The 27913-nt window shown below is 40.1% G+C and overlaps 1 protein-coding gene across 1 annotated transcript in view; it reads right to left on the bottom strand.

Annotated features, from left to right (window-relative positions):
- LOC134803814 (putative fatty acyl-CoA reductase CG5065) overlaps positions 1-27414 on the bottom strand; it is a 33641-nt gene extending 6227 nt beyond the window's left edge. The window contains exons 1-8 of the mRNA XM_063776650.1: positions 27273-27414; positions 17275-17345; positions 16689-16839; positions 15853-15969; positions 10937-11091; positions 8936-9026; positions 7959-8111; positions 6626-6725 (exon numbers count right to left, since the gene is read on the bottom strand). Of these exons, the coding sequence (XP_063632720.1) occupies positions 6626-6725; positions 7959-8111; positions 8936-9026; positions 10937-11091; positions 15853-15969; positions 16689-16839; positions 17275-17309 (802 nt within the window). The 5' untranslated portion in view covers positions 17310-17345; positions 27273-27414. The remainder of the gene's footprint in view (positions 1-6625; positions 6726-7958; positions 8112-8935; positions 9027-10936; positions 11092-15852; positions 15970-16688; positions 16840-17274; positions 17346-27272) is intronic.
- Between the last annotated feature and the right edge of the window lie 499 nt (positions 27415-27913).

Genomic DNA, 27913 nt, shown 5'->3' with positions numbered 1-27913 from the left:
ATAAGAGCTTGTAGATTCCACAATGTTTTTTTCTCAAAAATTGATATATTTAATGACTCCTTGACTAAATTCAAACATCAAGTACTTCTGGTTTTAAATGAACAATCGAATTAAAGACACTGTAACTTTACACTTTAATTGTATATTTAATGTATAAAAATAGTTATATCTTCATTAATTAAGCCCTTGTCCTAATTTGACTGTTGTTGTTAATTTTTAATTTTAGTTATCCCGTATTTTGTTTTTCTTTAATGAGCTAATAAGTGGTGGCAACTGTATTGGTTTATGAAGTTTGTATAGACATTAGTTATAAGAAACATGTACCGTTTGTGCCCAAATAAACATTAAAACATTAAAACATCTACCTAAAACAAAGTGCGTCGCGTCTGTCTGTTTGTATGTTCTCGATAAACACAAAAACTACGGATTTTCATGCGGTTTTCACCTATCATTAGAGTGATTCTTGAGGAAGATTTAGGTGTATAATTTGTTACCCCGTGCCAAAATATTGTGCCAATAGGGAATATTAGGTAGGTATTAGGTACGCAAAACTCTGTGTAGAGGGCGCCACTACCACTATCAATCACAATCTGGGGGTCTACCGACAAACAAGAAAATCGAAATTTCGTTAGGTATCTTACCTCTCTATCTTTCTTGCATATTCGAGCGATAAAGAGGCAGATAAGTAAATTTCGATTTTCGCGTTTCTCGGTAGGCCCTTGTTAACAAACCGCCTTGATGCATCAATCTCATATTTTATTGTCTGTGAAAACTTGTCAAAAAACAGTTTAAGGCACAGTATGTATAATAAGTTACTCTATGGTTTACTACCAGTTTACTAGCTAGCTTAGTGATGCACTCTGGCGGCAGAATACTGCAGTAATACCCCCTATTACGTGCATTTAATTTCAACGAGAGATACTTAAAACTCTATCGTCACCTATGAATGAAATGTTGTAAAAAACTATTTGCGTAATAAGTAAATACGATGTAAATAGACTAGTTTAAATAGGTAATCAGCATAACAGAAAAGCCATTCTCTCATTAATATACACATTAAATGCAATATTGTTGCAACGATTTCCGCGATGCACTTTCGTTTTGTGTCATTCGTTGTCATTTTTAAAGTCTGACCGAGCTAACACTGCAGTACATTTCGCAATGACCATTGTTCACCCTTTGGGTATACGAAACCCTAAAAATGATAGGTAACCTATATAACTTGAATGTTAAGTACGAACCCTGTTATTTGAGTGTTGTTTAACTATTTTGGGCGCAATCAATAATACCCTAACTGCGACATTAATTATTTACTATGAGTAGGTGTTTATTACAGGCGAAAACTTGATATTCGAGAGCTATTACGACCAATTTCATAGTCATAGAGAAATATAGTAAGAATAGAGTGCTCACTCCATACATCAGTTTTTATACCAAACCGACTATTATTTTTGCAGATGGCGTTTGGACATACGAGGTTTGCTTCTTATAAGTTTTATTGTATGGGTAGTTTCATTGTTCACTGCTGAGTGACGTCACAGTGACGTTGATCAGTCCGCTGAATGTAATTACTGCAATTGACCCTTACTTCATTATGCAATTTTAGATTTCACGGGCCTATAAATCCCGATCTTTTGATAGGCTGGCGTGGGGATATAGATCCAACTGCTTTAATGTCATGTAGAACGCCTGCTGGAACCCGTTCACAGGTGCAACAATAAACACCCATGAACCGGTCTCAGCAGGCATTGAGACTGTTGTAGAAAGAGTGAATAGTATACCGGTCTATGGATTGAAGTTTGGTTGGACAATGAGACTGGGCTATCATTATTAAATATTATTAAGAGCCCATCAACGTGCACACTAGCGCCACTGGCAAATAAACGTAATTATTCAAATTTAACGACAGGTATTTAAAAAAGGGGGCCTCTACGTACTGTATTGTGTATTTAAGTACCTTTTGAATACATCAAACTACTTTTTAAGTTGCTGGATTCGTCAATCTATGCGTCCAAAGTTAAAACGGCCGTTTTTGTTTTGAGTTCCTAGATCGACGAATCCGGCACCATAAAAACTAGTTTGATGTATTCAAAAGGTACTTAAACACAAAATACAGTACGTAGCGGTCCCATTTTTTTCATATTTTTAGTTAAATTTAAATAATCACGATTATTTAGCAGGGGCGCTAGTGTGCACGTTGATGGGCTCTTAACTGGTCAACCAGAACTGGTATTGTAAACACAGCTCTAGACTATAGTAATCCAGTAACCCGACGTAACGATCGGAACTGCGTGTACCCGATCACCAGTCGGTCGGATCATTGCGAGTTGCGCACGAGTAGGAAAGCGAAACACACAAAAAACCGGCCAAGTGCGAGTCGGACTCGCGCACGAAGGGTTCCGTACCATTTCGAAAAAACAGCAAAAATTACGTTCATTGTATAAGAGCCCCACTTAAATATTTATTTTATTTTGTTTTTAGTATTTGTTGTCATAGTGGAAATAGAAACACATCATCTGTGAAAATTTCAACTGTTTAGCTATCACGGTTTATGAGTTAAGTATAGCCTGGTGACAGACAGTGAGACGGACGGACAGACGGACAGCGGAGTCGTAGTAATAGGGTCCCGTTGTTACCCTTGGGTACGGAACCCTAAAAACAGAGACCAATTTGGATTTCTTGATAAATGTAGTGGTTTCGGAATGGATGGCAGGAGTTACGGGGTGACCCATTATGTCGAATTTTTATGTATGTCACTTTAACATCCGCTCACGTTAGACCGGGCCGTGTACGGGCCGGAGCTTCCCGCGCAACGCTTTCTATGGAAAGCATCACGTGATCACCTGTCATGTCGTAGAAAAACAAGCCCCGGAAGCACCGGCCCGGATACGGCCCGGTCTAACGTGAGTCATCCTTTATGCGTATAGACAGGTTTACATAAAATAGACAAAACAAGATAAAAATAAATACATTATGTGCAAATGCGAACTTATCCCTAAAGGGGATCTTTTCCAGCTTACATTTGAGAAAATGCGAAAGGATCAAACACTAAAGGTGAAAGACAATTTAATAAATTGTAAGTATGATTTTAAATCATTTTATGTCAATAGAATCAAGAATCATTTATTCATGGCAATCTAAACTATAGAGGTAACGCCTTAGGTTCATAATTTTGGAAAGAACCTGATACTCCAAACTGCTGCACCGATTTTTATCAAACATAGCTAAGAACCACCGCAAGAAAACATCCACGTAAAAAAACGCATCGAAATCCGTCCATCCGTTTAATAGCTACACACAGAGACAGACACACAGGCAGACATTGGCGTCAAACGTATAAAGTTAGGCCAAGAAAAGTCTGCAGAAATTTTGATAGCCCACGCAGTGCAAGTGTTATTTTAAACGTCAAACTTCTATGAAATTATGACGTATAAATAACACTTGCTGCGTGGGCTATCAAAATCGCTGCAGACGTTTCTTGGTCTTACTCTAACACCCCTCTTTTTGGGTGGGGGGTTTAAAAACCACCCTAATCGAAGGTAAGACAACAGTTGCTGTTTACAACAGACAGTTGTTGTTGTTAGTTTGCTGGCTATGGATGAGGTCTTGGTGGCTCAGATGGCAGAGCGCTGGAGTATCGATCCAGAGGCCGTGAGTTCAAGTCTCACCCAAGACAGAAATTTTTCCACTTTTAAAATTTATTCTAAGCTTAGTAGCATCGTTAGCAAACGTTTCTGCTTGTTAAAAATTAAAATTGGTAAGACAGCAGTTGTGCTTTCCCGCGACATTCATAAAATAATCAGTAGCCAAGTGGACGTATCGATCGACAAGATAAACTTATCATTTATAAAAGCACGTGTTACTTCGCAGACATGACATGACACACTTAAGTAGGTCAAGTGCATGTCGGGCCACGCATAACGAAGTGGATGCGTAGCTTTATAGTATTTTCCAAGCTCTTGGCAAGGCTTGATGTAGTTATTGATTCATTCTTAAAGGCTACAAATATAATCACCACCAAAAAATACTTTGGTACCCTAAATAAAAAAATCATGCTTACCAAAAAAAATTACTGAACACCAAAAAAATAAGGCCAAAAATTACAAAAGTACCACCGTTTTAATTACGACTGCACTTCAAATTGTATTCGAATACCAAATGTATTGAATGATCACCAAAAATCATTAATGATCACCAAATCTTGAAGACCAAATTAATGCGATATTTTCACCTAAATAAACCACTATGATTACCAACAAATGTATACATATTACCAAAAAAGTAAAATGATGCCATAATTATTAGACCCTCCCGCTCAACCCCCCGTACCCCGCACCGCATACCTACCTAACCTAACCTACTTTTCTAGTAGCATACTGAAATGCTACTAGAAAAGTGGGTTAGGTTAAGTTTGAACTGCGACCCTTACAGAAAAGAAATGCTACTAGAAAAGTGGGTTAGGTTAGGTTTGAACTGCGACCCTTACAGAAAAGAAATGCTACTAGAAAAGTGGGTTAGGTTAGGTTTGAACTGCGACCCTTACAGAAAAGAAATGCTACTAGAAAAGTGGGTTAGGTCAGGTTTAAACTGCGACCCTTAAAGAAACGAAATGCTACTAGAAAAGTGGGTTAGGTTAGGTTTGAACTGCGACCCATACAGAAACGAAATTCTACTAGAAAAGTGGGTTAGGTTAGGTTTGAACTGCAACCCATACAGAAACGAAATGCTACTAGAAAAGTGGGTTAGGTTAGGTTTGAACTGCAACCCATACAGAAACGAAATGCTACTAGAAAAGTGGGTTAGGTTAGGTTTGAACTGCGACCCTTACAGAAACAAAATGCTACTAGAAAAGTGGGTTAGGTTAGGTTGCGCCCTGTAGCCCGGGCGTAAGAATACGGCTACGGTATCCCCTGCCTGTCGTAAAAGGCGACTAAAAGGGGTTCTCGGGGTCGGAGACGGTCGCAGCTAGGGACTGCGACTGAAAAAAGAGGGGACCCACAAAGGGGCATAGCGCTAGGACGGCACTGGCGCGTTCATTGGAGATCCCAGAGCCGTCCGAAATGCGCCGAGGAAGACTACTGGGAGGTTTTTAGTCGGTGAAAGTCCGACATAACCTCCGCGCTGTCCCTGCGGTGCGGAGGTATCCATAACGGATTTTCCTCCCAATAAAAAAAAAAAAAAAAAAAAAAAAAAAAAGGTTAGGTTTGAACTGCGACCCTTACAGAAAAGAAATGCTACTAGAAAAGTGGGTTAGGTTAGGTTTGAACTGCAACCCATACAGAAAAGAAATGCTACTAGAAAAGTGGGTTAGGTTAGGTTTGAACTGCGACCCTTATAGAAACGAAATGCTACTAGAAAAGTGGGTTAGGTTAGGTTTGAACTGCGACCCATACAGAAACGAAATGCTACTAGAAAAGTGGGTTAGATTAGGTTAGAAAAAGGTGACCAGGAGGATTAATTAATTTAATAGTATAACGATATATTAAATATTTGCACATTTTTAATTAAAATGTGGTTACAATTTTGGTGGTCATTTACTATTTTTGAGTTTACAATGATTATTTTGGAGTCATTTGCTTTAATAGGATAGCAAGATTTAAAAATTTGGTTACAATTTTACATTAAAATGGAGTTCTAATTTTGGTGGTCATTTACTATTTTTGGGTTTACAATGATTATTTTGGTGTCATTTTATTTAATAGGATAGCAAGACGTAAAAATTTGGTTATCATTTCACATTAAAATGGGGTTTGAAATTTGGTAATCATTAACAATTTTTGGGTTAATAATGATTAGTTTGGTGTCATTTCCTTTAATAGGATAGTAAAATGTAATAAAATTGGTAATCATTTCACATTAAAATGGTGTTATAATTTTGGTGATCGTTTATTATTTTAGGGTGGTAAAGTAGATTTTTTTGGTATTAAATTTTACTAAATCTGGTGATCAGTTAAATAGCAGCCATTCTTAAATGAGGCAAATTTAAATACTTTATGGGTCACCCGCACCGCTACTTAACCGTTTACCCATTTTATTTTTAACCGATTTCAAAATTCAAAAGCAATTTCACAATTCGGTTGTATGTATTTTTTAGAATAAGAATAAGATATTTATTAGCACAAAAAATAACATAATACATAAATTCATGTAGACGAACGGAACATAAATAATTGTAATCCTAGGACACACAACGTGACGCTGATTTTCATTTAATGTTCGTTACTGGGGTCATGAATTTATGAATTGTGAAATTTGTGAATCGGTTGAGAAATCAGGGAGTTGTGACTCTCCGTGATTGCTCAAACGTATCAGCAACTAGCGACCCGCCCCGGCTTCGCACGGGTTAACAAATACACCTAAACCTTCCTCAAGAATCACTCTAAAGATAGGTGAAAACCACGTGAAAATCCGTTCAGTAGTTTATGAGTTTATCGCGAACATACAAACACACAAACAGACAGAGGCGGCGGGGACTTTGTTTTATAAAGTGTAGTGATATTAGTTTAATACTTAATTTGCTTATACGTGGGCCATACTGAAAGTTTAGGATTCTGATATATGAGAAGACTTATGTTTTTTAAGTGGCCAGTTCCAGGAATTTTCAGTATGCCCTAAGTATACTTACCGATCGAGGGTCGCACGATGCACACGGGTAACTCCTGGTGACCGTAAACGATCGACTCGGCCATCGCCTTCGTCAGTGTATACGTGTTGGGATGTTCACCCTGTCGGATAAAAAATCTTAATAAAATTACTTGAAGGCTCACTAAAGGATGACTCACTTTAGACCGGGCCGTGTCCGTTAGTTCCGCCGCTAACATGACAGGCGATCACGTGATGCTTTCCGTAGAAAACGATGCGCCGGACGCTCCGGCCAGGACACGGCCTGGTCTAACGTAACGGTCATCCTTTAAGGATGACTCAAAAGAAGGATCCGGACTATTAGAGTCCGGATCCTTCTTTTGATAGTGAATGTAGCTGTATATAAATATGTAATACCTGTAGTCTCTGCGCTAGTACTTTGACGGTGTGCAGCCGTAGCGTTTCAGCACGTCTCACCATGGAGTCAAGGTTAAAGCGAAAGATAAGTAAGGGGAATTACTGAAGGTACCTGTAGTGTCTGCGCCAGTTAAGTACGTTGACGGTGTGCTGAGTTAGCATTTCGGGACACCTCACTATGGAATCAGGATCATGTCGGGGAAGATAAGATGAACGACTGGTGGTATATTACCTGTAATGTCTGTGCCAGAACGTTGACAGTGTGCTGAGGCAGCATTTTGGCACACCTCACTATGGAATCAGGATCATGTCGTGGAAGATAAGATGAACGACTGGTGGTATATTACCTGTAATGTTTGTGCCAGAACGTTGACAGTGTGCTGAGACAGCATTTTTGCACACCTCACTATGGAATCAGGATCATGTCGTGGAAGATAAGATGAAGGACTGGTGGTATATTACCTGTAATGTTTGTGCCAGTACAGTACGTTGAAGTTGTGCTGAGGCAGCATTTTGGAACATCTCACTATGGAATCAGGGTCATAACACGGAAGATAAGATAAACTACTGATGGTATACCTGTAGTGTCTGTGCCAGTACGTTGACAGTGTGCTGAGGTAGCATTTTGGCACATCTCACTATGGAGTCAGGGTCATAAGGCGGAAGGTACACGCGCTCATCGATGATATAGTGAGTAATTCATGGTACACACCTGCAATGTCTGTGCCAGAACGTTGACAGTGTGCTGAGGTAACATTTTGGCACACCTCACTATGGAATCAGGGTCATAACTCGGAAAATAAGATAAACGACTGCTGGTATACCTGTAGTGTCTGTGGCAGTACGTTGACAGTGTGCTGAGGCAGCATTTTGGCACATCTCATTATATGGAGTCAGGGTCGTAAAGCGGAGAGTAAACGCGCTCATCGATGCTATAGTGAATAACTAATGGTACACACCTGTAATGTTTGTGCCAGAACGTTGACAGTGTGCTGAGGTAACATTTTGGCACATCTCACTAAGGAGTCAGGGTCGTAAGGCGTAGGGTACACGCGCTCATCGATGTTCGGCTGCGGGGCGTTGCTGTAAGCTGTTGATACGTGCACCAGCGCCTACATGGAAGCAATGTAATATGGAATTTAAACTGTTGTGAGACATACTAACATTGAATAATTTCAATTGGAGCAGCGTTCACGTACTGTACGCGACACACGGCCGTCGTGAACGCTGCTCGCACTGTTAGTGCTTGAGAAAGGAGACCTAGGCTCTCCGAAACATGTCGCGCGAGTGACTTAATTAATACAAGTGAGTCTAACTAAACCGTAAAATTATTCAATGTAATTTATGTAATATAAGGAACTTGTTTCAATATCCGGCTCGAAGGACCATTTTATTTTGAGTGAAAGCAAAACGGCTTCGTTGAAGTTATATTGAAAGTTACAAAAAGCAGTAAATATGGGCCAGTTGGTATATTTTTATCATCTTCTATTAATTTTGTCATTGCTATATTACTCATTTTAAAACATCAAGCTGTTTTCAACACGCTAGACCGGCCCGAGCCCGTGCCGAGGCGGCCGATATGTCATTTTCTATGATGGCTCGGTGATATAAGGCTAATAAGTAAAATAGCAGTATCTTTATAACTAAGCAAAAGTAACTACTTACTTAATATAATAGATTGTCTTAAAATATAAAACTGGCCTAGTTTCCCCTCTGGGTTGGAAGATCAGATGGCAGTCGCTTTTGTAAAATCTAGTGCCTACTAACTCGGGATTAGTTGCCAAGCGCTAAGCGGAACCCAGGCTCCCATTGGCCTTGGCAAAAAGCCACGAGAGGAAGATGATGAGATGATGAAAATAAAATTGAGTAATGTAGTTAGAACACTTAAACTGGAAACTCAATCCTGCGCATTGTGTGTATTCTTAATAGGACCTACCTTGAGCTTTGGCATGTCTTGGGCCAGCGTGAGTAGCGATGCAGTGCCCTGGACGTTCAGCGCCGTCGCTGCATGTAGCGGCTCTGTGAACCTGTACATACAATTTTTATTAACATGACCACCATCAAAGAAGGAGGGTCACCTGGCTTTTGACAACATAAAAAAATGGACGAACATGGATAACGCAGCCACGCTGGCAAGAATGGCTAAGAGCAGGAGAGAGATGGCAAAGGTGGTCGCCGACGTCCGTTAGGGCATTGCAAATAAAGAACCACCATCCAAACCACCAAAGAAAATGGAAATCGAAATTTAGGTAGAATCTGTGCGGAAAGAGAAAAGTCGTGGAATGTAAGGGGAATGTACATTTTACATCTCTTCTCTTTCCGCACATAGACTCTCAATAATGTATGGAAACAGTGACGTGACTTTCGTAGCATCTGTCATCCCGATAGCCGATAGGTACCTACATTTTTTCTTTCCGTTTGGCGTCTTAGCTAACCCCCCACGTTGCTAACAAATCAAATCTTAACCACCCATGATTTCATGTTCCATACGTGTCTTTCTTGACTTCGAAAATTAAGAATTTTATTAGAGTTCGATGGAGACCTAGCCAAGGTGACAATCGCTATCGCTTGTTCACTCTTCCATATTAGTGTGACAATGGCAGTTGCGTTTCGTTCGCTACGGAGTCGTCTACGGGGCTAGGATATCATACATGGTGGCTAAAAGATAACTGCATTCCTGGTGTCAGGGAGGTTTTGAGATTATACTGCGCAACTTTTACTATGGAACCAACCACGAAATAGCGAAAAATATTACCTTCCCCTAGAAAATGGACCAGCCAAAATGTATGAAACAGTCAAGTTTCTGTTTTGCGATTTCGGGGTTGGTCCCATAGTAAAAGTTGCTCAGTATAATCAAAACCTCCCTGGCAACGGGAATTCATTTATTTTTTAGCCACCCTGTATAGTATAGCGCTACATTTATAGCACTAGGTAGGTACTGATTTGCGAACATGATAGTTAGAACTGACCTGACAGTCGCCGCAGAATGGAACAACACTGTGACTTCAGTCAACAGTGCCTTCTGCTCAAGGCCAACCCCGAGACCTGGTGCGGAGACATCGCCAGTGATCGGAGACAGCTTCCTGAGCAGCACTAAGTACTGATTTACGAACATGATAGTTAGAACTGACCTAACAGTGGCCGCAGAATGGAACAACACTGTGACTTCAGTCAACAGTGCCTTCTGTTCAAGACCAACCCCGAGTCCAGGTGCGGAGACATCGCCAGTGATCGGAGACAGCTTGCTGTTTAGCACTAGGTACTGATTTACGAACATGATAGTTAGAACTGACCTGACAGTCGCCGCAGAATGGAACAACACTGTGACTTCAGCCAACAGTGCCTTCTGCTCGAGGCCAACCCCGAGTCCAGGTGCGGAGACATCGCCAGTGATCGGAGACAGCTTGCTGAGCAGCACTAGGTACTGATTTACGAACATGATAGTTAGAACTGACCTGACAGTCGCCGCAGAATGGAACAACACTGTGACTTCAGCCAACAGTGCCTTCTGCTCGAGGCCAACCCCGAGTCCAGGTGCGGAGACATCGCCAGTGATCGGAGACAGCTTGCTGAGCAGCACTAGGTACTGATTTACGAACATGATAGTTAGAACTGACCTGACAGTCGCCGCAGAATGGAACAACACTGTGACTTCAGCCAACAGTGCCTTCTGCTCGAGGCCAACCCCGAGTCCAGGTGCGGAGACATCGCCAGTGATTGGAGACAGCTTGCTGAGCAGCACTAGGTACTGATTTACGAACATGATAGAACTGACCTGACAGTGGCCGCAGAATGGAACAACACTGTGACTTCAGTCAACAGTGCCTTCTGCTCGAGGCCAACCCCGAGTCCAGGTGCGGAGACATCGCCAGTGATTGGAGACAGCTTGCTCAGCAGCACTAGGTACTGATTTGCGAACATAATAGTTAGAACTGACCTGACAGTCGCCGCAGAATGGAACAACACGGTGACTTCAGCCAACAGTGCCTTCTGCTCGAGGCCAACCCCGAGTCCAGGTGCGGAGACATCGCCAGTGATTGGAGACAGCTTGCTCAGCCGCTCAGGCCAGCGGGTGCGGATGCGGTCGAAGGCCTGCATACAACAATTTGTTAAATTTTTTGAAGTGAAAACTTCTTTAGCGGCGCTGTGCACTTTTTGTGATGGGGAAAAAATGTTAAACTAGCGACAGGTAAGATTCGTAAAAGACGGACACGTGACCTGATCGAAAAACTTACAATGTCATTGAGTTTCTAGTAAGTTTCCCTCTAACTGGTACTAATATAACTAATATAACTCGAGTACTAAAAGTGATGTGCTTAGGGGTTTATTTATTTATTTAAACTTTATTGCACAAAGTATATACAAAAATGTACAAATGGCGGACTTAATGCCAAATGGCATTCTCTACCAGTCAACCATAGGGCCAAACAGACATCTACAATTGGTGCAGAGAGAGAAATATACCTATTCAGTGAATATAAAAAAAGCAAACTATACAGTCATATAAACTACATAAATAAATAAAATATATATAAACTACTACATATTTATACAAATGGGTTTCAAGTAAGTTATGCGACGAAATAACGCTAGATGGCGTTAACCTCAATTATACATGGTGCTGCAGACATTTTACACTAGATGGCGCTGTTAATAACATTTTGAAGTGAAAACTGAGTTTTCCTCCCGGAGTGCAACACGTTGTTTTTTTTATGATATCGGGGATTTTAGAGTCAATTATACATTTCTGTAGAAGGCGCACATCATGGACTGAAAATATAAGAGACTGGTTAAAAGTGAAGAGCATAGATAGACTAATTCGCATGACTGAACATAGAGAGACATATATACATATGGTCACCGACCTCCTGGACGGAGATGGCACGTGAAGAAGAAGATACATTTCTGGTACGGTTTATAAAAGGGGGGAAAACTCATTTATTGTAAAATAAGTGTTATAAAATGAATACAAAACTAAAATTAAGTACAACTAAAAACTAAAGCTAAAAACTAAAAATATTTATCAAAACTTTGCGCCCTTGGTAAGGTGCCCATCACGCAGGCAGCGTTCCCGCGCTGGATTGCTATGGCCAATCTTTGCGCGAGAAAGCTGCCCGCGCGAGGGTCACCTGTGGCCTCCCTTAGGCGTTTGCTGAGCTCCTTGTGGAGCCCCCGAGCCCCCCTACCCCACGGACCTAGAGTCTCGACGCCGAAGGCTACAAATTCGTAGTGTGCGCCGAGACAACTATATTTATTAACCTTGGAACGTTCTCGGACGTCAGCCGCCGCCCCGGCCTGTTTACTGGTGGCTGAAATGTAGGACGCCGCCAGCGTGTCTGCGCAGGTGGCGTCCCACACCAGCGCGCGGCCCAACCGCCAGGGGATCAACGACATCCCGTCGGGGCGCTTGCCGTCATCCCTTGCGATCTGGGGCTCCAGAGCCGCAGGGACGTCGGCGCTGACGAGCGCTCTCCTCAGGATGTCGTTAAGCGCGGCATGACGGGATAGGCGGCCGGCGCCCGAGGAGCAGGCGAGTCCGTGGTGGCCAAGGCGATTAACAGGGGCCCCACAAGAGGCGCAGCTATGGTCTACACATACATCGGCCCCGACCCGGAGTCCGATGGCAATTCTTAGTGTGTTTGGCTCTATGAATGTGCCGGTGTGGGGTGATGGGTAGGCGTGTAGCCATTGTCCAGACTCTGGTCTGGACACAGCTAAGAGCCTTGCGCGGTCCCTTCCCGACGAACTGTCAACTAGGGATTTCATGACGGCGGTGCAGGCCAAGTTGTCCCAGGCCCTTTGCCTCTCGGGTCTAGGTGGCACATCTCGCAGTTTGGCTAGCCAGGCATTCCTGGCCTCATCCAAGCACGCGATCTCGCAGTTTGTTGTTTTAAGGATTTTACCTGCGAGATCAGACGTGCTATGGATTGAGGACAAGAATGCCGGCAGAGCAACACTCGATATTTTGCGTGTTCCTAAACCGCCAAACCTAATGGGCAAAGAAGCCTGGGTCCAAGCTGGTTCGTTAAAACGGACATTCAAAATCGATTCCAGTTGTGACTTTAGGAGACTATCGATAGGTTGGACTAAATTAGCGACTTTCCAGATAGGGCAGCAACGGAGCAAGTACGTAAATTTGGGAACCAACAAACAAAACTTTAAAATAAATAACGCTGAATGGCTACTAATTTTGATTAAGCGGTCTGAATTAACACGAAATTTAGAAATAGATTTGGCCAAAACAGACGGAATAGCTTCATCGAAAATGGGGGAACCGAGAAGGTGGAGATTATCTTTGGATAAGATTTTAATGTTTGGGGCTAAACTTGAAAAACTTTGAAGTACCTGGGGTGCTAAAGAAGGTTCTAAGTTTTCGGAAATGTACAATTCACATTTGTCGAAGTTAAGTTTCAGGCCGATCTCGCTAAATTTCTGTATAACTAGGGATAAGTCTGCCAGGACCGATTGTGAGTCTCCGCCGATGGTGCCGTCGTCCAGGTACCAAACATTCAGTTTGGACGTGAGACTATGGATAGCTGAATTGATGGCCAGACTGAATATGGCGGGGCCCAGAGGATCGCCCTGCTGGCAACCCACGGCAGAGAGAATTTCGTTACCCTTGTGAACTAATTTGGACGGACTATGATAACATTGGAGTAAAAGGTTATAAATTTCAGGTACATGAATTTTGATTACACTAAGTAGGGTATCTCTGTTGACAGAGTTGAAGGCGTTTTTGACATCTATTTTTAAGAGAACCTCACATGAGTCTGTTTGGACAAATGTGCGTACGGCATGAACTGCGGCCTCACAGCCCCCGCGAGTGCCGAAACCAACCTGCACAGGCTCGAAGAGTTTTTGTAGTTTAGCTCGAGTATGTCGCACGCACACTTTGGCTGCTAACCGCCGGAATGTGGAACCAACAGCAATTGGGCGCACGCCACCGTCCTTCTTTGAAAGGGCTATGAGGTTGGCTCCATAAATAACGGCAGTCACGTCTTGGCAGACATCCCCTAGAAGCATAAGATTTATCAGTCTGGTAATACTATCAGTTAGCAACTCGCCAGATATTCCAGTGCAGTGACTAGTGAGGTCTAGTAGATGTTGGGCGGATATACCATCTAAGCCTGAAGCCGACCCTTTTGTGAAGGATGCAAGAGCCGACATTACATCTTCCGGTGAGGCGTGCAGACAAGCTGAAGGATCTGAGGGAGTGTCGGCAAAGATAGGGGTGGAAGGGCCTACAGGGTGCTTAGCCTGCAATGCAGCCACTGATTCTGGGGTGTCTGGTGCGAGTGTGTCATTTGAGAAAAGGAGCCGCGCCGCTCCTTTTAGGTCGCCGTCATGAACTTTGTCTTCCACTTTTTTGCATAAATCATAATTATTGTTACTTCGATCCCGGGGTGGTCGAGTGGTTGGAGGCAGGTTAGGCGCAAGAATATTATTTTTAATTTTCTGAGTGAGGCTAATTTTGTCGTTATTGTCAGAAACATATAAAATTTTAAACGAAAAGGTTAAAAGGTCACGCCAGGAATCTAAGTTATTGTCTTTCAAACAGTTGTTTATTGTGGCGGTTAGTGCTTCAGCCACTGCGGGCCTAGCACCACGCGGTATGCGCTTTATTAAGGGCGTTGACAGTTTAAGTTTGCCGAGAAGAGTTTGGAGTGGGATTTCTGGCTGAGGTGGTGATGTAGATGAGCAGTGGGTGTTTTGTGGACTCAGAGCGGGTGGGGCGGGGTACACGCGAACATGGTGAATGCGAGACTGATGTATGTGTAGGCCTTTTGTTGTTGAGAAAGTCTTTTTACATACGCAGCATTCCATTGGTTAGAGTTGGGCTGCTGTTAGTTCACAGATGATTAAAAGCTACAAAAAAATACTTAAAATACTTACTCTAAAAACAATAACTAACGTTAACTTTAGATCACTTCTTAAATATAAAATAATAATAAATTAGTAATAGAAATCACTTCAAAAGTCAAAACATGACACAATAGTAGACGTTGTCAGGGGGGCGCAGCCCCGGTGCGCGTTTCAACCTTCTTTCTTGAGATTTCAGCACGGCGGACGCTGCGTTGTTTGCACATTCAACGAAGGTACAATTTAGTAGGTGGAAGGTAGATACCTAAAGTATCTTCTTAGGTATCTATAATGCGTTGCCAAGGATTCGTTTGGATTTTATTCCGATTGCGAAGAAAATATTTATAACTTCAGAGGCTCGAATAGGAGGAGCTTTCTTTATATTATATCGAGGTAGATATGGGGGCTTCAGCACAAATCGTTGCAAAACTGGTGATATTTCCCATGATTTAAATAATAAAATAAAATTTTCCTAAAAAATTGCGACTTGACAGTCCATGTCAGTAGATCATGCATGTAATTTATTGTTTCAGGGTTTAAGATATATATATTATACGGTTTATATATGTTTGGATTAATAATTGCAATTGCAAAGTGTAGAGCTGTCACGATATTTTCCTAGAAATTTGACTTTTGGGACCACTTTAATCTGTCATTTCGAAGTCTGTTTAGAATTAGCTTGGTCCGACTCCAGGTGTTATTTAACACGTTCATTGCCAGCGACTCGTTAAAGATGACTCACGCTAGACCGGGCCGAGGCGTCCGACATGTCATTTTCTAAGACGGCTGATCGGTGATCACGTGGTGCTTCCCATAGAAAACGAAGCGCCGGAAGCTCCGGCCCGGCCCCGGCCCGGTCTAGCGTGAGTTATCCTTTAGGCGGGTTTTCCATTTGTAGACGCTTTTCGCTACAAAACTTTTATCAGCTACAACCATAGCGTGTAGCTGGCGCAGTGAATGAGTTGAAGTAATGGATATACATGTTTTAAATACCTGATTCTTGAGCAGTTCTTTGTACCGTTGCTCGACCGTGAGTCCTCTCTTGGGTCGCAGTAACAGATAGATGGTATTGATTCCAGGGCAGGAGCGCAGGAGTTTCTCCAGCAACGCCTAGATCACGAAACAAAGATGAACACTCCAAGTCCAGAACATCTGACGTTTGGGAACCTCGACATCCATCTTGGAAAATGTGTTTCATTCTTTAGAAATTAAATCATTCTGAAGCTACACACCCAATGAAAATACGATCAGGAACAATATTGTTTCATTAAATTTTCCATGATGGCGGCGGTTCTCAAAGCCACAAACGTTAGATTTTTTTAATTACATACATACACAGAAAACAGAGTTTTTATTTATAGGTAGGTACTTAGGTAGCAAATTTCAGGATGCTAGATTTTGTCCTATTTTGATTCTGCTAACAGGTCATTTGCCGAATATATTTTCATAAGAATTAAATATGTGATTGAAGAATGGGTCGGTCGCTCCGATGGCATTCGCATATCTTTAATGCATGCATCTCAGGCTTGAGGAGCATGTGATTAGGTATATTATTATGGACAGTTTACCTTGCCAAGAAACCCAGTAACCAGCAGCACAGCATCGTCATAAAAGTCAGCGATGCCTTCGGCCTCACCAGCGCGCAGTTCTGGCGACTCTTGAACGTTCAGTTCAACTTAAGGTGAAAGTCTTACCTTGCCTAGAAAGCCCGTACCCCCAGTGACCAATAGCACAGCGCCGTCATAAAAGTCAGCGATGCCTTCGGCCTCACCAGCGCGCAGTTCTGGTACCTCTTGAACGTTCAGGTCAACTTAAGGTGAAAGTCTTACCTTGCCAAGAAAGCCCGTACCCCCAGTGACCAATAGCACAGCGCCGTCATAAAAGTCAGCGATGCCTTCGGCCTCACCAGCGCGCAATTCTGGTAGCTCTTGAACGTTCAGGTTGGGAGTGTGGACATCGTTGCCATTCGCTTCGCTCTTGCTGCAATGTTAACGCAGATTTTAAAACAAGTTTTGAAAAATAAAATAAACCCGGGAGCATTAGCTTAGCATTAAGGTGACAGTCCATTTCCAACGACAGCTGCACTACTGTTGCGACGTTACTGTCATTCATTGTCTTGTCATTCATTTTACTATGGAAATTGACAATAACATCGACATGTGTGTGATATGTTTGATTGATAACATCGACGTGTCGAAGCAGTAGTGCAGCTGCGGTCAGAAATGGAATGTTACCTTTAGATCGTTTCGTTATACCTAAGCCTAAAGAAAGGCCCCATACATAATAACCGTTAACCACTTTACAAGTTATCACCCGGGAGGTGACTGGTCATGGAAATCTGTTCCTGGCCCGCGGTCTATAGGTACTGAGTGGTTCACTCAATAATTTTCAAAATAGCGTGACATAGTAACTCACGTATCATCCATCTTGATATCTGCGACAGCGGCCATCGCAAGGGATGATTTTTGGCTTCCTCTTAATTAACTCTGAAACAAAGACAATAAAAATATTGTTTATGGTCTTCGGACTGTGTATATGCCCTTCCGGTCATTATGGTCTTCTAGCTGCATCACAATAGGAGTGTGGACACATGCTGAATGTTTTCAAAACAGAGTTAATACCTAGGCTAAATTTTAGCCTAGATATTTATAAATGGTTTAGAAATGCTGCCGGGACAGTAACCTGCAGCTCCAACTCCAGGGAAAGTATAAATTATGTAGCCACTGTAAATTTAATGCCATCTTTCGACAGAAGATTAACACTGTTAGAACGCCATTTGACTTTGATCCTCATTCTTTCACTGATATGTGTTAATTGTTAAATATTAATATTAACGCCATCTACTCGACACTAGGCCAAAGGTATGGTGCAATGTTTTCGAGCGATGGCGCCATAACCTGCAGCATACGCTCGAGTAGATGGCGTTAATATTAATATTTAACAAGTTAACACATATTAAATATATTAAAAACGGGTCACTCACATGTCGAGCGTTTTTCGACTTAAAATACGTGAGTGACCCGTTTTTAATATATTTAATATGTCTGTGTCTCACTGAAGTTAAGTTAACACATATCAGTGAAAGAATAATGATCAAAGTCAAATGGCGTTCTAACAGTTTTATCCTCTGCCGACAGATGGCAGTAGATGTACTGTAGCTACATAATTTACCATGACAGTAACTCTCTATTTCAAATTCTTTGGCTGAACGCGACAAGCGATCAACAGCCCGCCTGTTTCCAGCCGGGCGTCCCTGCACTACATCTACCTATATCTAGGCTAATATATCCATCGCGAACACGGACTTCTGGCCGAAGGGTGTGATATTTAGGCGGTTCCGTGGGAATCTGCCGAATCCTACACCAGAGCAAGTGATACCGCAACAGAAAACTGCGTCTCGAAAATGATTTTTTTGTATTTAAGTATTTTATAATTGTATATATGTTAGTTTGTAAGGTATGTATCTATGGGCCTTAGTAGCCTGAAAATAAATGCTTTGATTGATTGATATTGGCTAAAATATTACTAATTAAACTAGAAGCACATGGTGGAAAAGCCGTAGTAGGGATACGGAATTAGGGTCTATTACCATTCGTCCTCGCCATACACACATGGGCATAGGTGTCTTCATATGAATTATTCCCATCTGTCACCGCCGCCACGGCCACGTGGGTCGGGGACAAAAGGAAACACACCCGAAAATCATATTGATTTAAACTAACACGGTTATCACTCATACTTTTATAACTACCACGGAATTTAATCGCGTAAAACTTACGTTTATTAATGGCCTGACGTTTCGAACGTGACGTTACGTTCGTGGTCACAGGCAGACCTGCAGAGAGAGAGAGAGAGGCAGTCTGCCTGTGATTACGTTCGAAACATCAGGTCATAAATAAACGTAAGTTTTACACGATTAAGCCCCGTGTTAGTTATAAAGTATGGCTAAAAAACGTGTTAGTTTAAATCGACATATCATTTTCATATCGACCTCATTAACAATGCGATATGTACTACATACGTTCTTCGCATCACGTTTGTAACAGTACGCACTAATTTCTTTGCCAATGAGTTAGTGGTGCGTGAACTTATACAAACATGGATTGCGTAGGTAACATTAGCCGGCTCTTACGTCAGGTGAAGTTACTATATTTACGAAACGTTCTATTGATAGCTTTCTTTCTATTGATTCCCTAATCAAACATTAAATTAAATGGTCATACTCAGTATTAGGGTCAGTTGTGTTGTGTAATATGGCCGCTTTTAAAGTTAAAGATGCGATTACCTACCACCACCAGGGTTTGGCTACGTATGGACGCTTGTAACTCCAACGACGTCAAAAAAGCATTACTAACATATGGTTAGGTATACAAGGATTTTTTGCAGAAAACGAAACTTTTTTAGTAGTGGCGAAGACAGGGCATTTTGCCTATACCTTTGGAGTCCAATTGTAGCCATTCTACAGCGAAATTAAGACCTTAAGTTACCTTAGCTTAGACGATAGATCTATATAGGTTAATTCGTTTTTTGATCTTACCTAGCCAAAATAAGTATATCTGTGAGGAATTTTCAAAAAAGTACCAAATCCCAGGCGAAGTTAGGGGTTTTTATTACAAAAGACAGTCTTGGGTGAATATCCCAAGCAATAAAATTTGATGGCAAGACTGAAAACGCTGGTGCAGAAAGTCAAAATAGTCATATACTATTTTTTTTGGAAACATCTCTTAGCTATCGACCTCGGGCAATAACTAATATTAAAATATGAAATAATTTAATCATTGAAAAAAAAAGATAAAGGCCCAATTTTTCATTCAGGTGGGTTGTCCGGAACCCAGTTATTCTTGTTTAATGCCGCATAACTCTAAAACTATACAAGATATCAAATTAGTTTTTAGTTCATTATAATACCATATCAATAAAGAACCCTTTAAAATATTACTTGCTTACTAACTCTTTAATAAACCCCCTTATTATGCGTAAAGAAATTTGTCCGGCAAAATAATCCTTATTACCGCGGACAAATTTCGTCGACGGTTATTGGCTAAGTTTGATTTCGTACGCCCCACCGCCTCTTGCGCACTTTGAGAGTCAGTTGTGCCGCGGCTCTCACCGCAAGAAGACGTCGACGTGATGCCGAATAGATCCGCTACACACGTGAGTCATGTCATTTCGATGTTACGGGGACAAAAAAAATATCATTCCGGAGTTTGCTATATGTTTTTTGTTTCATATTTGTTATTTTTCAAATATTTACAGATCGTGTATTTTGTACTTGTGAGTTTAAATGTCGCGATAGTTAAAGAATGTGGGATTTAGTTATTTTTTTATAATTTTATTTCACCTCGGTTTATCATTCCACCAATTTCATTCCGGTGATTTCGGTGTAGTAAAATGGCTTTAATACCCACCAGAATGAAAATAACACCGGAATGATATCAAAAGTAGCTTCACTTTTGTGTTTAAGTATTATTTGGGGGCACTGCCATGCCCCCGCCAAGTCCGGCAAAATAAGATTCCGGCTGTACCTTGGCGCCAAAAGTTCTGTGTCATCTTCTGTACTAACTGCCATCTGGTAAGTATATTGACTTTTTTGTGTTCGTAATTTAAGTCTGGAACACTGACCAAGGGCTCACCCACTAAAAATGTCCTGGCGTCAGTGGGACTCTTGTGGTACTGTCTATTTCACAAAGAGGACGACTATTTAGACATGCCTCGACCTGGGTCAACAGAGTCGCAAATTCTTCATAAGTCAGTTTAGTATCCTTATTTACTCTGGCTAAATGTCGTTTGGCAGACATGAACTCCCGCTTCCCAGAGGCCTCCGTATGAAGGCATTCTTGAGGGTATGAAGTGCCACGTTGTCCCTTCAGTCGCTAGCAGTTCTGCCACCTCGCTGGCTAAATTGTTTTTCCCAGGTTCGAACATGTATTTCAACTCTTTAGCAGAACCAATAAAATTGGTACCATTATCGCTCCAAATATCTTTACAATGGCCTCTGCGCGCAACAAATCTTCTAAAAGCAGCTATGAAAGCTTGTGAAGTTAGATCCGATACAGCCTCAAGATGAATAGCTTTCGTAGCCATGCATACGAACAAACAAATGTATCCCTTGGTCGCATGATGTCCTCGGATTAGATGTTCTCATTAAAATAGGTCCAGCATAGTCAACGCCACTATTTAAAAAAGGGACGATTTTGGTTAACTCTGACTGTTGGCAGCTGGCCCATGAACTGATTCTTGACTTTAGCTTTGTCTACAACACAGGTCTTGCAATGATGAATGGTGCAAGTGTGATTAGGGTACTTCTTTTCTTAACACTTCCATCTTTCTTCAAATCGTTTATATCTTTTCCATATACTCAATTTTGATAGAACCTTATACATTGTTCTTCCACTTTTTCCATTTCTTTAACTGTTATGTGTTTATTCTCTTCTAGTTCTCTTTTTCTTTGGGTCAACATTCTTCTACAATAAGCTAGCACTCTCTTCATTCGTGACATTGTTGAAAATCTCTCCCATATAGGCTTTTCATCTACAAGTACATGACATGTCGTTTTTGATTCTAATTCTGTTTGTGCAATTTCTCTTTTTTCATATTCAACTTGATCTCTCTTAAGCCATTCTGGCCCACTCCACCACAGATCTTGTGTAGCTAATTCTTGAGCTTTGACTCCTCTTGTCGCGATGTCCGCAGGATTGTCAGCAGATTGCACATGTCTCCAACGATCATTATCTATCAATCGTGTAATATCTGCTGTCCTATTTGCTACAAATGTTTTCCAGCGACTAGGTTGAGATTGCAGCCAAGCTAGTACGACCATTGAGTCCGTCCAAACAAATATTTTATTTTTATGAATCTTCAGAATTTCTGCGACATCACTGATCAATTCTGCTAATAAGGCTGCACAGAAAGCTCTAATTTTGGAACAGAAAGTTGCTTCAATGGTGCGACTTTAGTTATAGACGCGATCATAGAGACGTGTACTACACTACCTCTAACAACCTTCAAGTACGTCACGGCTGCATAAGCTTGAGTAGATGCATCTGAAAATCCGTGCAGCTCAATGTGATCATCTTCTCGTGTCATGTTTAACCAACGCTGAACCTTGACGTTTTGTAAATGTATCAGTTGTTCCCTATAGCAAATCCACTCGTCTGTCAAGTCCGATGGTAACTCATCATCCCAACCCAGATGACTCAACCATAACTTCTGAATTAAAACTTTAGCAGTTATTATTACAGGTGCTAGCCACCCAAAAGGGTCGAACAGACGAGCAACATCAGAAAGTACAGATCTCTTTGTTATAGGACTTCTCATCTCAGGTAAGTTTACTGTAATTTCAAACGTATGGTCTTGTCTATTCCAGGTGAAACCAAGAATCTTTATTATTTTGTCCATTTTGATTTCTAGCGTGTCTCTTGTACTATTGTCTTGTTTCAAATATTCTAAAACTTCATCGGAATTACTAGACCATTTTTGCATTTGAAATCCTCCTCTTCTCATTATTTCTTTGATTTCTTGGCACATTTTCTTCGTTTCTTCTATGTTTTCATTTCCTACCATTAGATCATCCATGTAAAACGATTTCTTTATTACTGGCGCAGTTTCAGGAAATTCGTGAGCTTCATCGTCGTACTGTACTTTCTACTGTATTGCTTATTTCTATAGGCTTTGTATTGCGGTAACTCAAATGGAAATTCTAAAATTGTACCTATTAAATTTGTGGGACAATTTTTTCGTTTTTAAATTGAAAGAGCTTGTTATCTCGAGTAGAAGTACCATAAATTGTGCCCATAATTTAGTAAAAGTGGCACTTTTTAAAGAAATACTCGATATGCTAGATAGAACATGGGCATTCGAAATAAATTTTCGGTTAATTATTGAACTTGGCTGATTTAGGCAGTTCTTAGCATTTTTCTCATTTTAGTGTATAGATATCATTCCTGTGTTTATTTTTTTCATTCCGTTGGGAAAAATGTCATTCAGGTGGAGTGTTATATCATTCCTTTGCATACTTATCATTCACGTGCGAGTCATTTTTTTCATTCCGGTGGAAAAATGTCATTCAGGTGGAGTGTTATATCATTCCTGTGTATACTTATCATTCACGTGCGAGTAATTTTTTTTAATCTCCGATAATTCTCCAAAGGCTTAAGATATTAAGTGCTCTGTAAGAGGCTTATCAAAGAACAGTCTGAGGTGTCGATTGACATTAAAAGAAACATCGAAGAAATGTAAATAAAGAATTACACCGGAATGACACAAAAAACTAGTACTGTTGAAATTGACCCTCTTGTAAGTTTCGGCGCGGCTGAAGGGTTTGCTGAAACCGAACCTCCGGCCGAAATATGATTTTAAATTTTTTAAGCTGCCGAAACTTAACCAAAACTTTCTCGGACAACTAACAAGGATTAAGTTTTTATTTTAAATATAAATATATATTTGTTATATCTATTTTTGCAGTTTTGGAAGACGGACGAAGAGATACTGAACATGGCGGGAGAGAAGAGATGCCTAGACGCAATAGCTAACGGAATAGTCTGTTCGAGATCCTGAAAACGGTGAAAAATAGAGATAATACTCCTAAAAATACGTGTGATACGTCATTAGATTCGTCATGATGCCTAGAAAAATGTATTTAAAGTGTGTATTAGCAGCATAGGAAGGGGCAAGATGGTTGGCCACCCGGTACGGCACGACAGATTCTTTTTAAACATCCCGGAGGGCATGATTGAGGGGAAAAGACGCAGAGGAAGGCCCAGGCTCACATATCTCAGCCAAATAAAAGATAGAGTAAGGTAAGTGTCCCTGTGAATGACACTATTAGGAGGAAATTAAGACATTTACTCGGAAAACTACTTAACTATGACCCATACAGACTATTGGTGTATGCAGATTTATGAACCAGTCCTTCCTTAATATCAACGGAACAATACATTGTATAATAGTAATAACATTTATTAATTATTTAAGTTTTCCTCGACATCTGAAATTGTACCAGTGGATAACTGGCGAAATTTCGAATGTCCCATTGTATGACTATGAAAACAAAATGTCGTTGACCCAGTGTTTGACATGGAGGTGCATCAAGTTTACATGATAGCTGTAACCAATGTATGACACTAGTTATGACCCAGTGAATGACACCTCAATTCGTAACTGTCATTCACTCCACCTCCATAGTAAAACAGTGTATGACACTGCTGTCAGATATAGTAGTATACCCTATAATGGACACGGAACCAGAAATGGGACAAAAAAACACAATTCCTCTAAAATAAGTATATAAAAGTAGTTTATAAACACTGGATATATTTTTATCATAAATAAGAGTCCTAGAGCTGATTATGTTTGAATTTTTATTAAATTCGGTTATTTTTTAAGAAATATGCGTCAACCCAAAAGTTGTCGTGCCACTGAAAAAAAATATCACTAAAAATTCTTAACAACTTCGCTAAGAGAGGTGAGTTAATTTATTAAATTTTAATTAATTAATACTTGATGAAAACTAGAATGTGTTTTGTTAATTGCATTTACCATGAGATAAGGTATACAACACACTATGTTGTGACTCCACAGATGTAAAAAAATAGTAGTATTTGGCCCAATCCCATTATAGGAGCTGTAAAACTGCATACCTCCTATGATGGGACAATTGACATAATGATGCTTGCCATGCCATAATTTCATGTTTTAAACAATACAGAAGTAAAATGTAGTTACGAAATATGTCAACCAGGAGGTATTCTCGGACTTAGGATAAATTAATATCGTTTTTCCAAACTTTTATTTAACTTGCCTTGTTAGTTAGTGTGGGTCAAATCTTGGTAGCTGAATTTGACCCACTTTTCGATTTCCGATTCAGTTGAAATTTTGTGTAAGTACGTAATTAAGTATGCAAATCGGATGATAATGCAATATTATGATAACATGGACTTGATCTGATGATGGAGACAGGAGGTGGCCATGGGAACTTTATCGCAATAAACCCTAACTAATTGTGTTTGGGTATATTAGAATTGTCTCGTTAAATCTAATACAATAATAATTGGCTGTGGAAAGAAAAATACATTCAGCGATAAAAGCTTATACCAAAAATTGATTTTTTTGCCATAACTTATTCCCCATTTCAATATTTTATACTGATAGAGCAATGTCCATTATAGGGGGCCCATTACTGGATCCACGTCCATTACCGGGGGCCCATTACTGGAGCTTTGGTGTCCATGACTGGAGAAAAAAGCATAGTTTTAATTTGTTAATTATGTGGAAACTCATTGCAGTATCTTTGATACAACACGCCTAAAACATGAAAGGCGGATAGGACTTTCATCTTTTAACACGCTAAGCGGAAGACCATTTACATGTATAAGGGAAATATCATAAATACTCCAAATTTTTTCTTAAATGTCCCATGACTGGTGCTGTTACTATACTACTCATATGATCGAAAAATAATTGATTTTTACAGAGTATATTAAATGTATGTCTTACTTCCTTACAACATGGTCAATATTAAATTTCATAAAATAGTAATTTGTGCGAGTGAATGACATAGATGTCATACACTACTAAACGCTAATTTTTTTTCCAGTGTATGACATGTCTTCAAAATACTAACGCAAGGAAAATAATCTACTTTTAATATACAATATCAATCGTTTGGTTTATTGTGTAACAATATGAATAAGCACTTACTAAGTACTCATAAATTCCTGTTTTTTATTTACACTTTTAAGATGCAGTGTCTTAACAGATTTACTAAGAAACCCGACGCACAACTGAATCGATGCACCTCCTAGCAAAAATTAAGTCACAAAGTGAAAAATATTTAACGTATTAATGACAGCTTCGGAACAAAATTCATAGATAACACATACAATCGATTAAGTCCTGTTTTTTGTTTATAGTAAAAACCGTTTTCTTATTTTTCAAAATAAACTGCGTAAAAGTCATACATTAGGTCAGTGTCATCCATACGGACGTTTACCTTATCTGTCGTCTCGTACGAGGGAGTTAAAAGGCTGGCCCAGCAAAAAGAAGAGTGGCGTTTACTCCACTGACAAGAGCATAGCTCTTAAATCTTGATGATTTTTGCAGTGGGAACATAAATTGAAAGTAAGTACACACAGTAACCTACAACATAATGGGCTAGCACTAGAGATGCAACGGATAGTTGTTTGGCCGGATACCGGATACCGGTTATTCGGCCTGACCATCGGCCGAATATCAGGTATTCGGCCAGCGGAACTATACCTACATTTCGGTCTTTCACGTGCGCATTCTGCAGGTTTGACCTGTTTCTTAGTGAACGTTCGCGCGGACACATTTCTAGGTTCGAAATGAGTGCACGTGCAAGTGAGTGGAATATTTAAATTGTTTAAAAATAATAAACAAGTACGACTATGACCGTGTCTGTTTCTTAAATCCAATTTGTTTACTCCAAAATCAAGCAATGTTACTATCCGGTATCCGGCCGGATAGTAGGTCACTATCCGGTATCCGGCCGGATAGTAAATTAATGGCCAAACAGGCCGGATACCGGATAGTAACCGAATATCCGGTGCATCTCTAATTATTACGTGCATTTAGCAAAGTCATAATTATTTTTGTTAATTTAATAGTTTAATTAAAATACGGCATCCTCGGATCCATAGCCAAGGATCAAAATTTTATTTAATATTTTAGTTTAATTTAGTGAAATTTTATAAATAAGTCTGGTTTTTTTTTATCTTTCTTTTACCATATACCTAACCGCATGTGTAGTTGTGTAGGTACCGTAAAATGGGGTGAGTAGGGATTACGAGGGCAGTTGGGTTATGAATGTGGTGAGGAGGGATGACAGAGGGGTGAGTTGGTTTTTACAGGCTACTGCTACGTAAATTATATATTCTAATAACGAATCAAGCTATTATAATGTTCATAATCCCAAAGTGTCGATCCAACAAGTTTCAAAACTCACCTCAGTAGGAAATCCCTTGTCACCCCAACTACGGGGTGACCTGGGATTTCCTACTATTTACAAATACAAATACAAATACAAATTATTATTGTTTGAATGAAATTTCGTGTTTATCTCTAAAGTTATGAAATGGAACTACACAAAATCATAAAAAAACTGAAATTGAAACGACTGGAACATTTATTATGTATAAAAATCAGTTTCCAACATATAAAAATGAAGTTTTATCGAGTCTTGAATGTCAGTTTTGTCTCTACTCACCCCATTTTACGGTACCTTTAATGTTTAGTTGAGTAAGTCATATTTAGAATGCAATAAGAATAAAAAAAATATATAAAGAAAATATTATTTAGTAACAAAAGGCGCTAAAAAGTGATATCTACCAGACAACCTAACTAAAAAAACATATATAAAATATTCTATTTTAAAGGCATATTAAAAAAGAACTTACCAAGAATAAAGGGAAGCGGTTCCAGTACCTAGTTGTCTAGTTGGTCATCGCGTGCGCTGGTCGCGGCGGCCGGGCTTTCACTGCGGGTCACGTAATAGCGCGTTTACCTCACGACGTGGAAGTTCGCGGGAAAACGCCGCGTCTAATGGTCGTTGAAGAACGGAAGAAGTACTTGATTATTAGGTTAAATTACATATATTTATTTCTTAAAGAAAAGTCACTGTATTTTACACAAAAGATAAAAAGGCTTTCACTATAAGATCGTCAACTTAACATTCACATTAAAAACAGAAAAGAAAAAAAAAGAATATAAAAACAATAAATAAAGCAATGTCACAAATAAGAAAATGTCAATGTAAGTAGGTACCTATACTTAGCTAGGGCAAACCTAGGTATTGTCAAATGTCAAGAACAAGAAAAAAAAACAAAAAACAAAAATATTACGAAGTTATATAAGTAAGTAAATATACTTGGTCAAGCAGATCTTGTCAGTAGAAAAAAAAGGCGGCAAATTTGAAAAATGTAGGCGCGAAGGGATATCGTCTCATAGAAAATTTGAATTTCGCGCCTTTTTCTACTGACAAGATTTGCTTGACCATCTATAACTTTGGTTTTAAAGAAAACGTATATATTTTGTTATA

The sequence above is a fragment of the Cydia splendana genome, chromosome 27 (genome assembly GCF_910591565.1).
Source record: "Cydia splendana chromosome 27, ilCydSple1.2, whole genome shotgun sequence".
Lineage (NCBI taxonomy): Eukaryota > Metazoa > Arthropoda > Insecta > Lepidoptera > Tortricidae > Cydia > Cydia splendana.
The sequence above is the reverse complement of the archived record's forward strand: the minus strand, read 5'-3'. Positions and strand labels throughout refer to the sequence as shown.